Source organism: Anomaloglossus baeobatrachus, chromosome 1, assembly GCF_048569485.1.
Source record: "Anomaloglossus baeobatrachus isolate aAnoBae1 chromosome 1, aAnoBae1.hap1, whole genome shotgun sequence".
Taxonomy (NCBI): Eukaryota; Metazoa; Chordata; class Amphibia; order Anura; family Aromobatidae; genus Anomaloglossus; species Anomaloglossus baeobatrachus.
Window position 1 is genome coordinate 242,598,489 of NC_134353.1, and position 20,429 is coordinate 242,618,917.

General features: G+C 47.4%; 1 protein-coding gene across 2 annotated transcripts in view; it reads right to left on the bottom strand.

Moving 5' to 3' along the window:
• Positions 1-20,429, bottom strand: part of PLK4 (polo like kinase 4) — a 78,969-nt gene that overhangs the window by 41,801 nt on the left and 16,739 nt on the right. For both annotated transcript variants that reach the window (XM_075348760.1, XM_075348751.1), the window contains exons 6-8: positions 17,476-17,576; positions 16,231-16,541; positions 16,024-16,128 (exon numbers count right to left, since the gene is read on the bottom strand). In XM_075348760.1, the coding sequence (XP_075204875.1) occupies positions 16,024-16,128; positions 16,231-16,541; positions 17,476-17,576 (517 nt within the window). The remainder of the gene's footprint in view (positions 1-16,023; positions 16,129-16,230; positions 16,542-17,475; positions 17,577-20,429) is intronic.

Consider the following 20,429-nt stretch of genomic DNA (forward strand, 5'->3'; position numbering starts at 1 on the left):
TATGGCTAAAGTAACATTTTTGTGTTATAAAATTTTCATTTTTTCCTTCCACATTGCTTTGGTTCCTGTGAAGCACCTAAAGGGTTAATAAACTTATTGGATGTGGTTTTGAGCAGTGTGAGGGGTGTAGTTTTTTAGAATGGGGTCACTTTTGGGTATTTTCTGTCACCTAGGCCTCTCAAAGTCACCTCAAATGTAATGTGGTCCCTAAAAAAAATTAATTTGTAAATTTTGTTGGAAAAATGAGAATTTGCTGATGACCTTTGACCCCTTCTAACTTCCTAACGGAAAAAAAATTTGTTTCGAAAATTGCGCTGATGTAAAGTACACAAGTGGGAAATGTTATTTAGTAACTATTTTGTGTGACATATCTCTCAGATTTATGGGCATAAATTTTCAAAGTTTGAAAATTGCGAAATTTTCAAAATTTTCGCCAAATTTCCTAAATTTTCACAAATAAACGCAAAAAATATCGGCCTAAATTTACAACTGACATGAAGTACAATGTGTCACGAAAAAACAGTCTCAGAATCGCCAGGATCCGTTGAAGCGTTCCAGAGTTATAACCTGTCAAAGTGACACTGGTCAGAATTGCAAAAAATGGCCCGGTCATTAGGGTGTTTTAGTGGCCGGGGGTGAAGGGGTTAAGGTGGAAGGGAGAGACCACCTTAGGAAGAAAGTCCGGAGTCGGACGGAGAACTACCTTGTCTTGGTGAAAAACCAAAAAAGGTGACTCCGAGGAGAGCGCAGCCAAATCAGAGACTCTCCTGAGAGAAGTTATGGCAACTAGAAAGGCCACCCTTTGAGAAAGACGATACAAAGAAACCTCCCTAAGGGGCTCAAAAGGGGGTTTCTGCAATACCGTGAGGACCAAGTTAAGGTCCCAGGGATCCAAGGACCGCCGATAAGGCGGAATGATGTGAGACGCGTCTTGCATGAAGGTGCGGACCTGAGCCAGCCGGGCGAGACGCCGCTGGAACAGCACTGATAGAGCTGAGACTTGTCCCTTGAGAGAGTTGAGGGACAGTTCTAGCTGCAGACCGGACTGTAAAAAAGACAGAAGGGTTGGCAACAAGAATGGCCAAGGAGGATGGCCGGAAGAGCGACACCAGGACAGGAAAATTTTCCAAGTCCTGTGATAGATCTTGACGGAGGAAGACTTACGGGCCCGAGTCATAGTGGAGCTGACTTCAGGAGGAATACCAGAAGCCGTCAAAATCCAGGACTCAAGAGCCACGCCGTCAATTTGAGGTGGACGATCTGGAAGATGCCACGGCATCTCTATGGACAGTTGGAGCAGGTCCGGATACCAAGCTCGCCTGGGCCAGTCCGGTGCAATGAGGATGACTCGACGGCCCTCCATTCTGATCTTGCGCAGGACTCTGGGCAAGAGAGCTAGAGGGGGAAACACGTAGGACAGACGAAACTGGGACCAATCCTGAACCAGAGCGTCTGCGGCGAAGGCCTGAGGATCGTGGGAGCAAGCCACGTAAACCGGAACCTTGTTGTTGAGACGGGATGCCATTAGGTCCACGTCCGGAGTGCCCCACTTGCGGCAGATTGACTGAAACACTGCCGGGTGCACGGACCACTCGCCACCGTCCACGGATTGACGGCTGAGATAATCTGCCTCCCAGTTTTCTACGCCTGGGATGTGGACTGCGGATATGATGGACTTGGAGTCCTCCGCCCATTGAAGAATGCGTTGGACCTCCAACATTGCCAGGCGGCTGCGTGTCCCGCCTTGGTGATTGATGTGGGCAACCGCTGTTGCGTTGTCTGACTGGACTCGAATGTGCCTGCCCGCCAGCAGTTGGTGAAAGGCTAGGAGAGCTAGAAGCACAGCTCTGGTTTCCAGCACATTGATTGAAAGGGCTGACTCGGACGAAGTCCAAGTGCCCTGTGCTCTGTGGTGGAGATATACCGCTCCCCAGCCGGATAGGCTGGCATCCGTGGTGAGAATCACCCAGGACGGAGTCAGAAAGGAGCGCCCTTGGGACAGGGAGAGGGGTCGAAGCCACCACTGAAGAGAGCTCCTGGTCCGTGGCGACAGAGCCACTAACCTGTGTAAGGAGGAAGGCCGCTTGCCCCAACAGCGGAGAATGTCCAGCTGCAGGGGGCGCAGATGGAACTGGGCAAAGGGAACCGCCTCCATGGACGCCACCATTTGACCCAGCACCTGCATCAGGCGCCTGAGGGTATAACGGCGGGGCCGCAGCAGAGTGCACCGCTAGCAGGAGAGACTGCTGTTTGACTAAGGGCAACTTCACAAGTGCCGGCAAAGTCTCGAACTGCATCCCTAGGTACGTGAGACTCTGGGTCGGAGTCAGGGTGGACTTGGGAAGATTGACAAGCCACCCGAATTGGGCTAGAGTGGCGAGAGTGAGCGAGACACTTCGCTGACAGTCTGCGCTGGATGGAGCCTTGACCAGAAGGTCGTCCAGATAAGGAAGCACTGCCAACCCCTGGAGGTGCAGGACCGCAATCACTGCCGCCATGACCTTGGTGAATACCCGAGGGACCGTGGCTAACCCGAAGGGGAGAGCCACGCATTGGAAATGATCCTCTCCTATCGCAAAACGTAACCAACGCTGGTGTGACACTGCGATTGGCACATGTAGATAGGCATCTCTGATGTCGAAGGACGCCAGGAAATGCCCTTGGGTCATAGAGGCAATGACTGATCGCAGAGACTCCATGCGAAAATGCCGCACCCGGACATGCTTGTTCAGAAGCTTGAGATCCAGGATGGGCCGGAAGGTACAGTCCTTTTTTGGACCTAGGAAGAGGTTTGGAGTAAAAACCTCTGAACCGTTCTCGAGCAGGAACTGGTACAATCACACAGTTTGCCTGCAAGGACGCCACGGCCTGTGAGAAGGCGGCGGCCTTGGAGCAGGGGGGAGTTGAGAGAAAAAAAATCTGTTTGGCGGGCTGGAAGAGAATTCTATCCTGTAGCCGTGAGATATGATGTCTCTCACCCACTGATCAGGGACTTGCTTTAACCAAGCGTCGCCAAAGTGGGAGAGCCTGCCACCGACTGAGGACGTGGCTGGAGCGGGCCGAGAGTCATGAGGAGGCTGCCTTAGTGGCAGAACCTCCTGCGGACGCGCTTTTGTGCGCCAGTTGGATTTCTGATCCTTAGCCGAGTTAGCGGAGGAGGCGGAAGGCTTAGAGGATGACCAGTTGGAGGAACGAAAGGAACGAAACCTCGATTGATTCCTACCCTGGGCGGGTTTCCTGGTCTTGGTTTGTGGCATGGAAGTACTCTTCCCGCCAGTAGCTTCCTTAATGATTTCATCCAGCTGTTCACCAAACAGCCGTGAACCAGCAAAAGGGAGCCCAGCAAGAAACTTCTTGGAAGAAGAATCTGCCTTCCACTCTCGAAGCCACAAAATCCTGCGGATAACAAGAGAATTAGCTGAACCCGCCGCAGTGCGGTGAGCAGCCTCTAGCATTGCAGACATGGCATAAGATGAAAAGGCTGAAGCCTGAGCAGTTAAGGTAACCATCTCAGGCATAGATTCCTTGGTGAGGGAATGCATCTCCTCTAGAGAAGCAGAGATGGCTTTGAGAGCCCACACTGCTGCAAAAGTCGGGGGAAAACGCAGCCCCATACACAGATTTGGCCAAAAGGTCAATCTGACGGTCAGTGGAATCCTTAAGTGAGGTGCCGTCAGCCACCGACACAACGGTCCAGGCTGAGAGCCTAGACACCAGAGGGTCTACCTTTGGGGAGTGAGACCACTCTTTGACCACCTCAGGTGGAAAGGGAAACCGATCATCAGAACCACGCTTTGGAAAGCGTTTGTCAGGGCAGGCCCTGGTCTTGGTCACAGCGGTCTGAAAACTGGAGTGGTTAAAGAACACACTCTTCACTCTCTTAGGCGAGGTAAACTGATGCTTTTCTGCCAAAGAGGGTTGCTCCTCTGAGACTGGCGGATTGAGATCCGGCACAGAATTAATAGAAGCAATCAAGTCACTAAGATCTGAGTCACCCTCAGAGAAATCGATGGGATACATAGCCTCCGAGCCACCCGTGAGGGCATCCTCCTCATCTTGCGAGTCAGCTCTTGAGAAAGAGCCGTGGGATGAGGAGGGGGAGGAAACCCTGCGCCTTCTCTTAGAATGACGGGGTCTGGGACCTGATTATGAATCCTCTGTGAGCTCTGATGGACGGAGGTCAGAGGATAGGAATCCTCTGTCAAGAGTATTAGAGGCACCCTGTGAGGAGGGCTGATGCATATTCATCAAAGTCCTGGACAAACGTCCCATGGACTCAGCAAATGACTGGGATATGGACCTAGAAAAAGGACTCTACCCAGGCCGGGGGTTCAGCCACAGGTGCAGCAGCAGCCTGAGAGACCACTAAGGAGGGGGGGGGGGGGGGGCTTGAGGAGACTCCAGGCTGTGGCACCGCCAAGTTAGAGCAACCATCACAGTGTGGATAAGTGCTCGGCTCAGGCAGCAGGAGCTTACATGCAGTGCATACTGAATAAAGCTTTGGAGCCTTGCTCCTTGTGTGAGACATGCTGCTGGAGTGGAGGCTTTGCAGAGAATGAACCCCCAGGGAGAATATACAGAGGTCCACAACCGGAGACCGGCTGTGGCTTACCAGACCGCTGGGCGCGGTGTTGTGTGCCCTCCAGATCCAGAAGCCCGGTCCCCCAGTGCACAGCACCTCAGCAGAGATGCAGAGTGCAGAATGTCCCATAGCAGAGTGAACTCTGCGTGAGAAATGGCAGCCGGAGCGAGGAGAGGGGGCGGGACTAGGGGGCGTTCCTATAGGAGAGCGGGAACTGGAGGGCTATAGAGACCTGCAGGGGAGGAGGGACGCCCCAGCAGTGGGGAGTGTCCCTCCCCTGTGTAGAACGGCCGCTGGGAGGAGCCGAGCCTGTCCCTCTGCATGAGTGACATGCGAGGGCAGGAAAACGAAACTAGGCCTCCGGCGAAGCCGGGGCCTAAATTTAAGCGGCGAGGCCAACAAGCAGGCACTATCTGCGCGGTTCTCAGGCAAAAGCTAGAGAACCCGCCGGAAAAGGCAAAATAATCATATACAGCATACTCTCCCCATACAATAAAGAACTGGGACCCCCAACACAAACGTCTCAGATACTTAGCTGCCGAGACGCAGGTCCAGGTCCCTGGGGATGAGTGCGCCGGTCCAACAGGATCCTCAAGGGCTGTGGATGGAGACCGGACTCCTGCCAGGCATGGAGACCGTGCTGGCTCCCACTTCAAGCCAGAGCCCAGGAGGGATGGTGAAGGAGCGCGGCATGTAAGGCTCCAGCCTTGGAAATCAACCTTAACAACACCGCCGACACAGTGGGGTGAGAAGGGACATGCCGGGGGTCCAGACTTGGACCCGCTTTTCTTCAAACTCTTTCCAAAAATCAAACAAATCAGATGAGAATGCATGTGTGGATGTATGCCTCCTGAACACAAAGCGATAAACTGGCTAGATCTGGTTCTCCAGGGGGTGAATAAGCTCAGAGGGAGGAGCTACACTTTTAAGTGTAGTAGTTTGTGTGTCCTCCGGAGGCAGAAGCTAAACACCCATGGTCTGGGTCTCCCATAGGAACGATAAAGAAAGATTGTTTTTTATTGCCATTTGTGTCACTCCTTTGATTTGGTCAGCTATAGATATCCAAAACTTATGTTTAATTATGCAATTTGGAGTTCTATATACTTATTGCTAGGACATGAGGTTGTTAGCTATACTGTTCTTACAGTAGCGGCTGAGCTGGGTATTGCAGCATGGATAGATTCACTTCAGTGGAGCAATGATTGAATTCCCAGCATAGCCGCTACTCTACAGACAAGAACATGACCCATCAATATTCTGAACCTGGAAAATCCTTTTCATATGAATAATAATCCTGCTATATTTTCCAACAGGATTGACTGTATAATTTTGCAAGTGCACCTCAAATTAAAATATCATCAAAATGTAAAATTTATTTATTTAATTCCAAACAAAAAAAGGGGGAAAATATTTTAGAGTCATTACAAACCGAGTGATCTATTTCAAGTGTTTATTTCTGTTAATGTTGATGATTATGGCTAAAGGCCCCGTCACACACACAGAGATAAATCTTTGGCAGATCTGTGGTTGCAGTGAAATTATGGACATTTTGTTCCATTTGTACGCAGTCACAAACCTGGCACTGATTGTCCACAATTTCACTGCAACCACAGATCTCCCAAAGATGTATCTCTGTGTGTGACAGGACCTTTACAGCCAAAAAGTCATTATCTCAGAAAATTAGAATATTATGCAAGACCAACTGAAAAAATCATTGTAAACTCAGCAATGTTGTCTTACTGAAAAGTCTGTATAGTAAATGCACCAATACTTAGTCAAGGTTTGGTTTGCATCAACGCCAGGTGGCATGGAGGCGATTAGTCTGTGGCACTGCTGAGGTGTTATGGAAGCCCAGGTTGCTTTGATAGCAGTCTTCAGCTCATCTGCATTGTTGGGTCTGGTGTCTCATCTTCCTCTTGACAATACTCCAAAGATTCTCTATGGGGTTTAGGCCAGGCGAGTTTGCTGGCCAATCAAGCACAGTGATACATCTTTTTCCTTCCACTCAACTTTCCATTAATATTCTTCGATACAGCACTCTGAACAGCCTGTTTTTTTTAGCAATGACCTTTTGTGGCTTACCCTCCTTGTAGAGTGTGTCAATGACTGCCTTCTGGACATCTGTCAAGTCAGCAGTCTTCCCCATGATTGTGTAGCCTACAGAACCAGACTTAGGGACCATTTTAAATGCTTAGGAAGGTGTATTGTGGTAATTATTCTTATTTTCTGAGATAATGACTTTTGGGCAGGGTGGATAAAAAAAATCAGTTTTTTTTTTAAAAAAAAAAAACAAAATCTGATTTTTTTGATTTAAAAATCGGATTTTTCTCAAACTGCTTTTTGAGGAAAATATTTTACCATCCAAAGGTTCTTCCATCATGAGATAAAGCGGAGTTGTTTAACTTAGTAGAATAAAGGCTGTATATGTGTAACATTCACAATGCCATGCTCTTCCAGAGGTTTCTGTAGGATTAGTGGGCAGTTTCTCTCCTATATTATCACAGACGGTCGCTTTACTTACGCAGTTCTCAAAACTGAATTTGACTCCGCAGAGGTCCCAGCCTCTTCTTCACGGCAAAAATATTACAACATGAACAGAGTTGAGAAAAAGACCTTAATCCTATTGTTCTACAAACCTATGAATACAGAATCAACCCCTTCAGTGCCAAGTCCAAGAAGTTAGACAATATGTTTGATTGTTTGGAGTGGAATAGATCTGCACAACACAAGAAGAATGTGAATCTAAGTGTGAGGAGGAGGAAGGGCAAGCAGACAAGAAAAGGAAAGTGAAACTTTGAGCACAATACTGCAGCATAGCCACAGACAGACAAGTCTGGATCTGTTTGTGTGTACGATCTGAGGTTTATTACATTCTTTCCTTATAATGGCAGCAGGCCGTAAAAGAGACCCAGTTTGGGAATATTTTAATGAAGTTCCTTCGCCTATCGGTAAGGCAGGCATGCGTGCAAAATGCAAACGATGCAACAAAGAGATGCAAGGCCTGGTGGCGCGAATGAGGCAACATCATGAGAAGTGCGGTGATGAAGATGACCAAAGAAACACTTCTGAACAGGCAGGATCTTCAGGTTGGTAAACATTTTTATTGAATCCTATTTCTAAAGACTGAACTGTCGTCATGTGTGAGAAAAAAATATATTTCTTATTATTACTGCATGTTACTGTCATTTGGTACAGTTATGAAGAAAAACAAATATTCCTTTTGGGGCAGGGGCAGTGATGTGTTGTGTACAATAAGCAGAAATTGTATAATAAACAATAAAATAACAGCATTGACTTTTTTTGTTTAGGGGAATTCATGGATTCTGGAAACTATCCACCTCCAAGATCCCCATCATCCTGTCTACAGTTTCAGAGTTATCCATCCAGGATAGTGCTTCATTAGCAGCAGCATCATCATCAGACACCCACAGCCACATATCACCATCACCCAAAAGGAAGAAAGAGAATTTTGTTTACTTACCGTAAATTCTTTTTCTTATAGTTCAGTCTTGGGAGACCCAGACCTTAGGTGTTTAGCTTCTGCCTCCGGAGGACACACAAAGTACTACACTCCCTCTGAGCTTATACACCCCCTGGTGAGCCAGTCCCAGCCAGTTTAGTGCAAAAGCTGAAAAGAATAGCCACCAACAAGTAGAACAGAGCAAGAGCTGGAACAACCGGAGACTCTGTCCACGACAACAGCCGGTGAAAACAAGCGGAACAAGGAAATTGCCAACAGGCAACAGGGAGGGTGCTGGGTCTCCCAAGACGGAACTATAAGAAAAAGAATTTACGGTAAGTAAACAAAATTCTCTTTTTCTTTATCGTTCCTTTGGGAGACCCAGACCTTGGGACGTTCCAAAGCAGTCCCTGGGTGGGAAATAAACAGAAAAACTAAGAAGTAGGCAGAACCTAACTTCACAAATGGGCGACCACCGCCTGAAGGATGCGTCTGCCCAAGCTCGCATCTGCCGAAGCATGAGCATGCACTTGGTAGTGCTTCGAGAAGGTATGCAGGCTAGCCCAAGTGGCAGCCTGACAGACTTGTTGAGCCGTAGCCTGGTGCCTAAAAGCCCAAGAGGCACCGACCGCTCTGGTCGAGTGTGCTTTGATCCCCGGCGGGGGAGGCGCCTGTGTACTCTGGTAGGCGTCCGAAATGGTCGACCTAATCCAACGGGAGGCCCTTGCGCCGACCTGTGGTTAGCACAAAAAGAGAGGTGCACCGCCTAAGCGCAGCGGTGCGAGACACATAAATCCGGAGAGCACGCACCAGATCCAGAGAATGTAGAGCTTTTTCAAAGCGATGAACAGGAGCCGGACAGAAGGAAGGTAAAGTAATGTCCTGGTTAAGGTGGAAGGGAGAGACCACCTTAGGAAGAAAGTCCGGAGTCGGACGGAGAACCACCTTGTCTTGATGAAAAACCAAAAAAGGAGACTCCGAGGAGAGCGCAGCCAAATCAGAGACTCTCCTGAGAGAGGTTATGGCAACCAGAAAGGCCACTTTCTGTGAAAGACGATACAAAGAAACCTCCCTAAGAGGCTCAAAGGGGGGTTTCCGTAAGACCGTGAGCACCAAGTTAAGGTCCCAGGGGTCCAAGGGCCGCCGGTAAGGCGGAATGATGTGAGACGCGCCCTGCATGAAGGTGTGAACCTGAGCCAGCCGAGCGAGACGAAGCTGGAACAGAAGTGACAGAGCCGAAACTTGTTCCTTGAGGGAGTTGAGGGACAGTCCTAGCTGCAGACCAGACTGTAGAAAAGACAGAAGAGTCGGCAAGGAGAATGGCCAAGGAGGATGGCCGGTAGACTGACACCAGGACAGGAAAATTTTCCAAGTCCTGTGATAGATCTTAGCAGAGGAAGACTTGCGAGCCCGAGTCATAGTGGAGATGACTTCAGGAGGAATACCAGAAGCTGTCAAAATCCAGGACTCAAGAGCCACGCCGTCAATTTGAGGGCCGCAGAATTCGGGCGGAAAAACGGACCTTGCGAGAGTAGGTCTGGACGGTCCGGGAGATGCCACGGCATCTCTACGGACAGATGGAGCAGGTCCGGATACCAAGCTCGCCTGGGCCAGTCCGGTGCAATGAGGATGACTCGACGACCCTCCATTCTGATCTTGCGCAGGACTCTGGGCAAGAGAGCTAGAGGGGGAAACACGTAGGACAGACGAAACTGGGACCAGTCCTGAACCAGAGCATCCGCGGCGAAGGCCTGAGGATCGTGGGAGCGAGCCACGTAAACAGGAACTTTGTTGTTGTGACGGGATGCCATTAGGTCCACGTCCGGAGTGCCCCATCTGCGGCAGATCGACTGAAATACTGCCGGGTGCAGGGACCACTCGCCACCGTCCACGCTTTGACGGCTGAGGTAATCTGCCTCCCAGTTGTCCACGCCTGGGATGTGGACTGTGGATATGGTGGACCTGGAGTCTTCCGCCCATTGAAGGATGCGTTGTACCTCCATCATTGCCAGGCGGCTGCGTGTCCCGCCTTGATGATTGATGTGGGCAACCGCTGTCGCGTTGTCTGACTGGACTCGAATGTGCCTGCCCGCAAGCAGGTGGTGAAATGCTAGGAGAGCTAGAAGCACAGCTCTGGTTTCCAGCACATTGATTGAAAGGGCTGACTCGGACGGAGTCCAAGTGCCCTGTGCTCTGTGGTGGAGATATACCGCTCCCCAGCCGGAGAGACCGGCATCCGTGGTGAGAATCACCCAGGACGGGGCCAGAAAGGAGCGCCCTTGGGACAGGGAGAGGGGCCGAAGCCACCACTGAAGAGAGCTCCTGGTCCGTGGCGACAGAGCCACTAACTTGTGTAAGGAGGAAGGCCGCTTGTCCCAACAGCGGAGAATGTCCAGCTGCAGGGGGCGCAGATGGAACTGGGCAAAGGGAACAGCCTCCATGGACGCCACCATTTGACCCAGCACCTGCATCAGACACCTGAGGGTATAACGGCGGGGCCTCAGAAGAGAGCGCACCGCCAACTGGAGTGACAGCTGTTTGTTTAAGGGCAACTTCACAAGTGCCGGCAAAGTCTCGAACTGCATCCCTAGGTACGTGAGACTCTGGGTCGGAGTCAGGGTGGATTTGGGAAGATTGACAAGCCACCCGAATTGGGCTAGAGTGACGAGAGTGAGCGAGACACTTCGCTGACAGTCTGCGCTGGATGGAGCCTTGACCAGAAGGTCGTCCAGATAAGGAAGTACTGCCAACCCCTGGAGGTGCAGAACCGCAATCACTGCTGCCATGACCTTGGTGAATACCCGAGGGGCCGTGGCTAACCCGAAGGGGAGAGCCACGAATTGGAAATTAATCTTCTCCTATTGCAAAGCGTAGCCAACGCTGGTGTGAAACTGCAATTGGCACATGTAGATAGGCATCTCTGATGTCGATGGACGCTAGGAAATGCCCTTGGGTCATTGAGGCAATGACTGATCGCAGAGACTCCATGCGAAAGTGCCGCACCCGAACATGCTTGTTGAGAAGCTTGAGATCCAGGATGGGCCGGAAGGTACCGTCCTTTTTGGGAACTAGGAAGAGGTTTGAGTAAAAACCTCTGAACCGTTCCCGGGCGGGAACTGGTACAATTACTCCGTTGGCCTGCAAGGCTGCCACGGCCTGTGAGAAGGCGGCGGCCTTGGAGCAGGGGGGAGTTGAGAGAAAAAAATCTGTTTGGCGGGCTGGAAGAGAATTCTATCGTGTAGCCGTGAGTGATGATCTCCCTCACCCACTGATCGGAGACTTGTTGAAACCAAGCGTCGCCAAAGTGGGAGAGCCTGCCACCGACTAAGGACGTTGCTGGAGCGGGCAGAGTGTCACGAGGAGGCTGCCTTAGTGGCAGGACCTCCTGCGGTCTTCTGTGGACGCGCTTTTGGGCGCCAGTTGGATTTCTGGTCCTTAGCTGAGTTGGCGGATGAGGCGGAGGGCTTAGAGGACGACCAGTTGGAGGAACGAAAGGAGCGAAACCTCGACTGATTCCTACCCTGGGCGGGTTTCCTGGTCTTGGTTTGTGGCATGGAAGTACTCTTCCCGCCAGTAGCTTCTTTAATAATTTCATCCAGCTGTTCACCGAACAGCCGGGAACCAGCAAAGGGGAGCCTAGCAAAGTACTTCTTGGAAGAAGCATCTGCCTTCTACTCTCGAAGCCACAAGATCCTGCGGATAACGAGGGAATTAGCCGAAGCCACCGCAGTGCGGTGAGCAGCCTCTAGCATCGCAGACATGGCATAAGATGAAAAAGCTGAAGCCTGAGAAGTTAAAGCAACCATCTCGGGCATAGATTCCCTGGTGAGGGAACACATCTCCTCTAGAGAAGCAGAGATGGCTTTGAGAGCCCACACTGCTGCAAAAGTTGGGGAAAACGAGGCCCCCGCCGCTTCATACACGGATTTGGCCAGAAGGTCAATCTGACGGTCAGTGGCATCCCTAAGGGAAGTGCCATCAGCCACCGACAACGGTCCGGGCTGAGAGCCTAGACACCGGAGGGTCTACCTTTGGGGAGTGAGCCCACTCCTTGACCACCTCAGGTGGAAAGGGAAAACGGTCATCAGAACCACGCTTTGGGAAGCGTTTGTCAGGACAGGCCCTGGGTTTGGTCACAGCGGTCTGAAAACTGGAGTGGTTAAAGAACACACTCTTCACTCTCTTAGGCGAGGTAAACTGATGCTTTTCTGCCAGAGAGGGTTGCTCCTCTGATACTGGCGGATTGAGATCCAGTACAGAATTAATGGAAGCAATCAAGTCACTAAGTTCTGAGTCACCCTCGGAAAGATCAATGGGGAACATGGAGTTAGCCTCCGAGCCCCCTCTAAAGGCATCCTCCTCATCTTGCGAGTCAGCTCTTGAATCAGAACCGCGGGATGAGGAGGGAGGGGAAACCCTGCGGCGCCTCTTAGGAGGACGGGGTCTGTGCCCTGATGATGAATCCTCTGTGAGCTCCGGTGGACGGAGGTCAGATGATAGGGATCCTAAAAGGACCCTTAGCAAGAGCATTAGAGGCACCCTGTGAAGGGGGCTGATGCATATTCATCAAAGTCCTGGACAGAAGTCCCATGGACTCAGCAAATGACTGTGAGATAGACCTAGAAAAGGACTCTACCCAGGCCGGGGGTTCAGCCACAGGTGCAGAAGCAGCCTGAGAGACCACTGGGGGTGAGACTCCAGGCTGTGGAACCTCCAAGTTAGAGCAGACATCACAATGTGGATAGGTGCTCGGTTCAGGCAGCAGGAGCTTACATGCAGAGCATGTAGTATAAAGCTTTGGAGCCTTGCTCCTCGTGTGAGACATGCTGCTGGAGTGGGGACAACTTCTACAAGAGAATGAACCCCAGGGAGTATATACAGAGGTCCACAGCCAGAGACCGGCTGTGGCTTACCAGACCGCTGGAAGCGGTGTTGTGTGCCCTCCAGATCCCGAAGCCCGGACCCCCAATGCACAGCACCTCAGCAGGGATGCAGAGTGCAGGATGGCCCAGCGCAGAGTGAACGCTGTCCAAGAAAATGGCCGCCGGAGCGAAGAGAGGGGGCGGGACAGGGGGCGTTCCTGTAGGAAGGCGGGATCTGGAGGGCCATAGAGACCTGCAGGGGAGGAGTCACTCACAAGCAGTGGGGAGTGTCCCTCCCCTGTGCAGGACGGCCGCCGGGAGGAGCCGTGCCTGTCCCTCTGCATGAGTGACATGTGAGGGCAGGTTACAGAAACTACGCCTCCGGCGAAGCCGGGGCCTAAATTAGAGCAGAGAGGCCGACGCGCAGGCACCATCGGCGAAAGCCAGAGAACCCGCCGGATATGCCAAAAACAAGTACAGCAAACACACTCTCCCCATACAATAAAGGACAGAGACCCCCAACATATGAACGTCTCAGGTACTTAGCTGCTGAGACGCAGGGCCAGGTCCCTGGGGATGAGTGCTCCGGTCCAGCAGAGTCCTGAAGGGGCTGTGGACGGAGACCGGTCTCCTGCCAGGCATGAAGACCGCGCTGGCTCCCACTTCAATCCAGAGCCCAGGAGGGATGGTGAAGGAGCACGGCATGTAAGGCTTCAGCCTTGGAAATCAACCTTACAACACCGCCGACAGTGGGGTGAGAAGGGACATGCCGGGAGTCCAGACGTGGACCCGCATTTCTTCAATCTCTTTCCAAAAAGCAAAAAATCATATGAGAATGCATGTGTGGATGTATGTGGATGCCTCCTGAACACAAAGCGATAAACTGGCTGGGACTGGCTCACCAGGGGGTGTATAAGCTCAGAGTGAGGAGCTACACTTTTAAGTGTAGTACTTTGTGTGTCCTCCGGAGGCAGAAGCTAAACACCCAAGGTCTGGGTCTCCCAAAGGAACGATAAAGAAAAAAACCTTTACCTCCTGGAACCACCATAGATAGGTTTGTGATGAGAACTAGCAGATTAGAAAGAGTTGATTGATGAAAAAATTGCCCAGTTTATTTATGCAACGAACTCTTTCAGTCTGACTGAGAACCCACATTTCATTAATATGGTTCAGTCACTGAGACCAGGATACAGTCCACCCAGCAGAGCTGATGTTGCAGGGAAACTGCTGAATCAAGTGTATGACAGAGAAATGGAGCAATGTGCAACAGCTCTGGAGGGTAAAATTGTTAACCTAAGTATTGATGGGTGGAGTAATGTCCACAATGATCCTATTGTATGTGCTTGTATAACAACAGAAGAAGGTAAAGTCTTCCTTGCACAAACAACTGATACGTCAGGAAATGCACACACAGCAGAATACTTACAAGAAGTGGCATTAAAAGCTATAACGACATGTGAACAAAAATTCAAATGTCTAGTACGCAGTTTGGTCACTGACAATGCTGCAAACGTATCCAAGATGAGAAGAGATTTAGAAGAGCAGGGAGGGAATACAAAGCTGCTAATATATGGTTGCAGTGCTCATTTGCTGCACCTCTTAGCCAAAGACTTAAGTGTTCCAGAAATAAAGGCTAATGTTGTTGAAATTGCTAAATACTTCCGTAATAATCATTTTGCTGCAGCAGCTCTGAAAAGGATGGGTGGAACAAAGCTAACGCTCCCACAAGATGTTAGATGGAACTCTGTGGTGGACTGTTTTGAGCAGTATATCAAAAACTGGCCTATTCTGATGACACTTTGTGAAGAAAATTGAGATAAAATAGATGGCACTGTCACGGCCAAAATCCTCAACATTGGGCTTAAGAGAAATGTTGAACATATTCTGAGCTTCCTGAAACCCATCTCTCAAGCTTTAAACAAAATACAGAAAAATAGCTGTTTTATTGCGGATGCTGTTGAAATTTGGAAGGAACTGAGTGAACACTTAAAAACAGAACTACACATGGACAGAATTAAATTACAAGCAGTAAACAAACGAATGGGACAAGCACTGACTCCAGCTCATTTTTTGGCAAATATTGTCAATATCCGGGTCAAAACCTAAGTGCTGAGGAAGAGGAGTTAGCTATGACATGGGTATCCAGCAATCATCCATCTTTAATGCCAACTATAATAAACTTCAGAGCTAAGGGGGAACCATTCAAGAAATATATGTTTGCTGAAGATATTTTAAGGAAGGTCACACCGGTAAACTGGTGGAAGTCACGTAAGCGCTTGGATTTAGAGACTGTTCAAGTAATGATTTCACTTAACAGCAGTAGCTTCTTATGCAGGCGTTGAAAGAATATTCTCTTCCTTTGGACTCATTCATTCTAAATTGAGAAATCGGTTGGGACCCAATAAAGCAGGAAAGCTTGTTTTTCTTTTCCAGATTATGAATAGGAACAAAGAAGAAGATGATGATGATGATGATGAAGATGACGACAAGTGAGCTACAGAGGACAGCAGGGATAGTAGTATTTAAGTTTTTCATGTGTCGGCTGGGCTGACAGTCTAAGTTTCTTAAAATATATATATATTTTGTTTAGCCAAATTAGTTAAACATGGATGTTTGCTTAAGCAAATAACTTATGCTGTAATGTTGTTATTGTTTCAGTTGAATAAATCTATTTAAATTGTTATTAAAGTCAGGATTATTTTTCTCCTTTCTAAGTACAACAGAACAGTGGTGTCCAAATATGAATGATTAACCCATTAAACTGGGGAGAAAAAAAGTAATATAAAAAGTGATTCTAAAAATCTTCATCTACTTGCATGTTAAAGTAGCAAGAACTAGTTTAGGTAGAAACTTTGATTTAAATCACTGATTTAAATCAAACCTTACTGACTAGTGATTGAAATCAAATCCACCCTGCTTTTGGGTTTTCATTGGCTGTAAGCCATAATCATCAACATTAACAGAAATAAACACTTGAAATAGATCACTCTGTTTGTAATAACTCTATATTATATGTGTTTCCCTTTTGTATTGAATAACTAAAATAAATTAACTTTTTGATGATATTCTAATTTATTGAGATGCACTTCTAGAACCATAATCAGACACACGACACCTACCAAAATTCCATCACAGGATATCCGGAGAACTTCTTTGACTCGTTCCTGAGTGTTTTGTTCTTTCAAAAATTCCATACAGACTTCTCCAGTACCCAAAATGCTCACCTGCCAAAGAATATTCGTGTATTAGACAAAAAAGTTGGTAAGGAGGGATTTAAATTCTCATACCATAACTAAAATCCCAGATAAGGAGCTAAAGACACTTACCACGGCATTCTTGGTTTTCTGTCTGATTGGCTTCAATCTCTCTGAATTAAGGGGAGAAATGATGCTTCTCAAGGAGCGACAGCTCACAACTTGTTGAGGTATTTTTGACTTCATATTGTGTGGATTTTCTTCTAACGCTGGATATTGCCTCATTCCCTTCTGTGCACCACAAATGGAAGAGTCTGTGGCTTTTTTCATCCTCCCATCATTCCAGTTGCACAGGAGAGCTTCCTGCGTTGTGGCTGGTTGGCCATAATAATTGGCTACGGAGTTGCTTATGCTGCTCACATCATGGGATTTTTGTATTTGACCTAAAAATGGAAACAGACTAGTATGAGAAATTGTATGTTGTTTTCCCACAAACATTGCCCAAGTTTATTTTTAAAACTAGTAGAGCCCCCAAACCAAATGTGAACCTAACCTGAGGGTGTGTTCACACCACTGAGGACCTACAGACCTAAACCAAAGGCTTTATAGATCAGGGACCGGCAGTGGACTGGATATGTAGGCCCCAAATGTGAACACAAGCCATGAATTCCACATCTTGTTATGCTTGGGACGGACGTTTAGCCAAAACATGAGTTTATAAAGAATGTTGTGTGCTCTTAAAACACAAAGTCGATGGAGGATGCCCAAATATATGAGGTGAAGGGATTTAGGAATAGTATAGTTAGTTCTCTAACTACTAATCTTAACAGCATAGCCTAGTAAGGCAAGGAGAGGAGGCCAGGGAAAAGTCATACTATACATTATAAAGGCTACATGTGTTTGTTAGCCCTTTCCCAAAGTGATTTACATGACATGTCGGGGGCACCCATACAAGTCTATGGATGCATGTGAAATATGGCACTGCATTCAGATGTATTCTGAGTGCAGTCCGAGATACGCAGAGACAAGCAATGGAGAAATTAACCTCTCTCTCTTCACTGCACCCGTGTGCTGATCAAACATATGGATGAATGGAAGAACAGTGAAAGACACTCGGCTCAAGCATCCTGCAGAGTCTGAGCCGAGTGTCATTAGCATCTCGCATCCAATGCTATACACTAGTGTGATCCCGGCCTTAAATAACAAAAAACAAACCAAAACACACACACACACACACACACACACACACACAAACACTGGAGTGGTGCTTCAAAACAACATTTACTCGAATAACTGTGATAGGATTGTGGCTACATAACTAAGGGTTAAACATTGGTTACTCAGCATATTTTAGAGCACACCACAATAAAAACCTACCATTTAATTGCATGGCTCCAAACCATTGCTGCACAGTTTCAGTTGGGCACCGTTCTTCAGACTTGACACCGGAGAGTTTTGGAGGACAGAAAAATTCAGACCTTAAAATTAAAGCATAGAGAAAAAAAGCAATGTGAAAAATGCAGAAAAGGGTCATGTAACAATACAAGGTCAGGGTGTCTAATGTACAGACTAGTGTTCTCTGTGCTGAACGCAGAACCTCAGGGACCCAGAGTAATAACACAACAGAGCGCCCAACAAGATGCCAGGAAGAACCTGGGGAGCGGGCAGCTCAACCAATAAGTATGGAACTCGCAATGTCACTAATGAAATGGACAAAAGAGGTGCAGTTTATAGAGCAAAGCAGCCGCTAACCCCTTCCTGCCATGGATACTTTGTTTTTTATGCTTTCATTTTATCCTCCCCTTCTTCTAAGAGCCATAACTTTTACTTTTGAGAGACACCATTCATACGGACCCATATTAAGATGTAAACAAAAAAAAAAAAAAGTTAAAATTGCACAATGTTTTGTTTTGGGTTTTTTTTGGGGGGGGGGGGGAGTGGTTTATTTACAATGCTCGCTATATGGATTTGATTGCCTCATTGTATTTTATTGTAATGTTTGGGCGACAAAAAAAAAAAAAAAAACTCTGGAGTTTTGATTTTTTTTTTCTCATTATGCCCTTTAGCTATTGAATTTGTGTTTTATATTATAACACATGCGACATTCCTGTACACCAGAAATCACTATCTACGAACGGCGATTTGCAGCTGGCGCTCACAGGAAGATCATCATCACAGACATGGGTCATTACGCTCTTAACAGGCCAATTCAGTACCGAATGTCAATGACCGTTTCTGCGTACATCTACTAATGAATTATTCACTGTTTACACTCCCAGGTACTGAAATCATTTGAGAGCGGAAATGCATATATGGCAGTTAGTTTAGATGGGGGGGGGGGGGACAAAACAAAAAAAAAAACAAAAAACAAAAATCACATATCCCACTGACTGCTACAGATAAGTGGAAACAAAAATCCAGAATGTGAAGATATGGATAAAAAAAAAAATAATTATAAAAACTATAAAAATCATTGAATGGCCAATGTAAAAAAGCGGGGCACAATATTATTAGGCTATGTACACACACACACTACGATTTTAATGGAAAAATAAAAAAAAATAGATATATTTTTCTAAAAGGAGTACAAAAGTCCGAAGTAATAAATTTATAAATATTTATTAGAGACAAAAATCAAACCACCACACATTTACATAAGAGAGATGAATGCAGCAAAAAAATCAAGGACAAGTAGTATCATAATATTGCACATAATAAAATCCAAAAATAGGACATAAAAGTGACCTGTGCCTCAATAGAGCATTACCCAATATACTTATGATAAATAACTATTCTGAACCATCAGGATTATAAATAGAAAGTGTCAAGTGCATCAAATTGCACATACCCCTTATTAACCCCTTCAGCCCCCGGGCACTTTCCGTTTTTGCGTTTTTGTTTTTTGCTCCCCTTCTTCCGAGAGGCGTAACTTTTTTATTTTTCCATCAATCTTGCCATATGAGGGCTTGTTTTTTGCGGGACGAGTTGTACTTTTAAATGAAACAATAAGTTTTACCATATAGTGTACTGGAAAACGGCAAAAAAATTCCAAGTGCGGAAAAATTGCAAAAAAAGTGGGATTGTACAATAGTTTTTGGGATATTTTATTCTCCGTGTTCACTATATGGTAAAACTGATGTGTGGGTATGATGCCTCAGGTCGGTGCGAGTTTGTAGACACCAAACATGTATAGGTTTACTTTTATCTAAGGGGTTAAAAAAAATTCACAAGCTTGTCCAAAAAACGTGGCGCACGTTTTGCGCCATTTTCCAAAACCCGTAGCGTTCTCATTTTTCAGGATCTGAGGCTCAGTGATGGCTTATTTTTTGCGTCTCGACCTGACGTTCTTAACGGTACCATTTTTGCGCAGATGCTACGTTTTGATCGCATGTTATTGCATTTTGCGACGACCAAAAAACGTAATTTTGGCGTTTGGAATTTTTTTGCCGCTACGCCGTTTACTGATCAGATTCATTGATTTTATATTTTGATAGATCGGGCATTTCTGAACGTGGCGATACCAAATATGTGTGTATTTTTTATTTTTTTAACCCTTTAATTTTCAATGGGGTGAAAGGGGGGTGATTTGAACTTAGGTTTTTTTATTTTTTTTTAAACTTTTTTTTTATTTTACTAGTCCCCCTAGGGGGCTATTGCGATCAGCAATCCGATCGCTCTGCACTATCTGCAGATCTCAGCTACAGAGCTGAGAACTGCAGATTTGCTGCTTCACTTTCAATGCCGGCTGTATTCCGGCATTGAGAGGAAGTGACTCATGTTAGCTACAGGCGTCATCATATGACCCTGTGCTACCATGGCAACCGCCGAAAGTCACGTGATCATGTCACGTGACTTCCGGTGGGGGCGGGGTAAGTCACTGTCATGGCGGCGCCCATATACATATCGCTGCCAAGACTTTGGCAGCGAAATGTAAGGGGTTAATGGCCGCAGGTGGAAGCGATTCCACCCGCGGCTAGCAGGCACACATAGCTGTTGATAACAGCTGATATGTGCGCGTCTCGGCAGGGCTTACCGGCACACGATCCATGACGTATCTAGTACGTCATGGGTCGTTAAGGGGTTAAACAAACATTATACTGGTAATATATGGCCCACAAAGGATGTAAATGTGCACAATTGGTCACCATAAATAATGTGCTGCCACCCAGTGGCTTAAAGAGCTGTGATTGCAGTACTGATCTCATACTAAAGGTGGATCCACTACAACAAACTGCAATAATAGCGTGCTCTACGTTGATCCACCATGTGTCTGTCGACATATGGTGTCCGCCTCAGCACACCACAAGGGATCACAAACATGGAGACCGCTA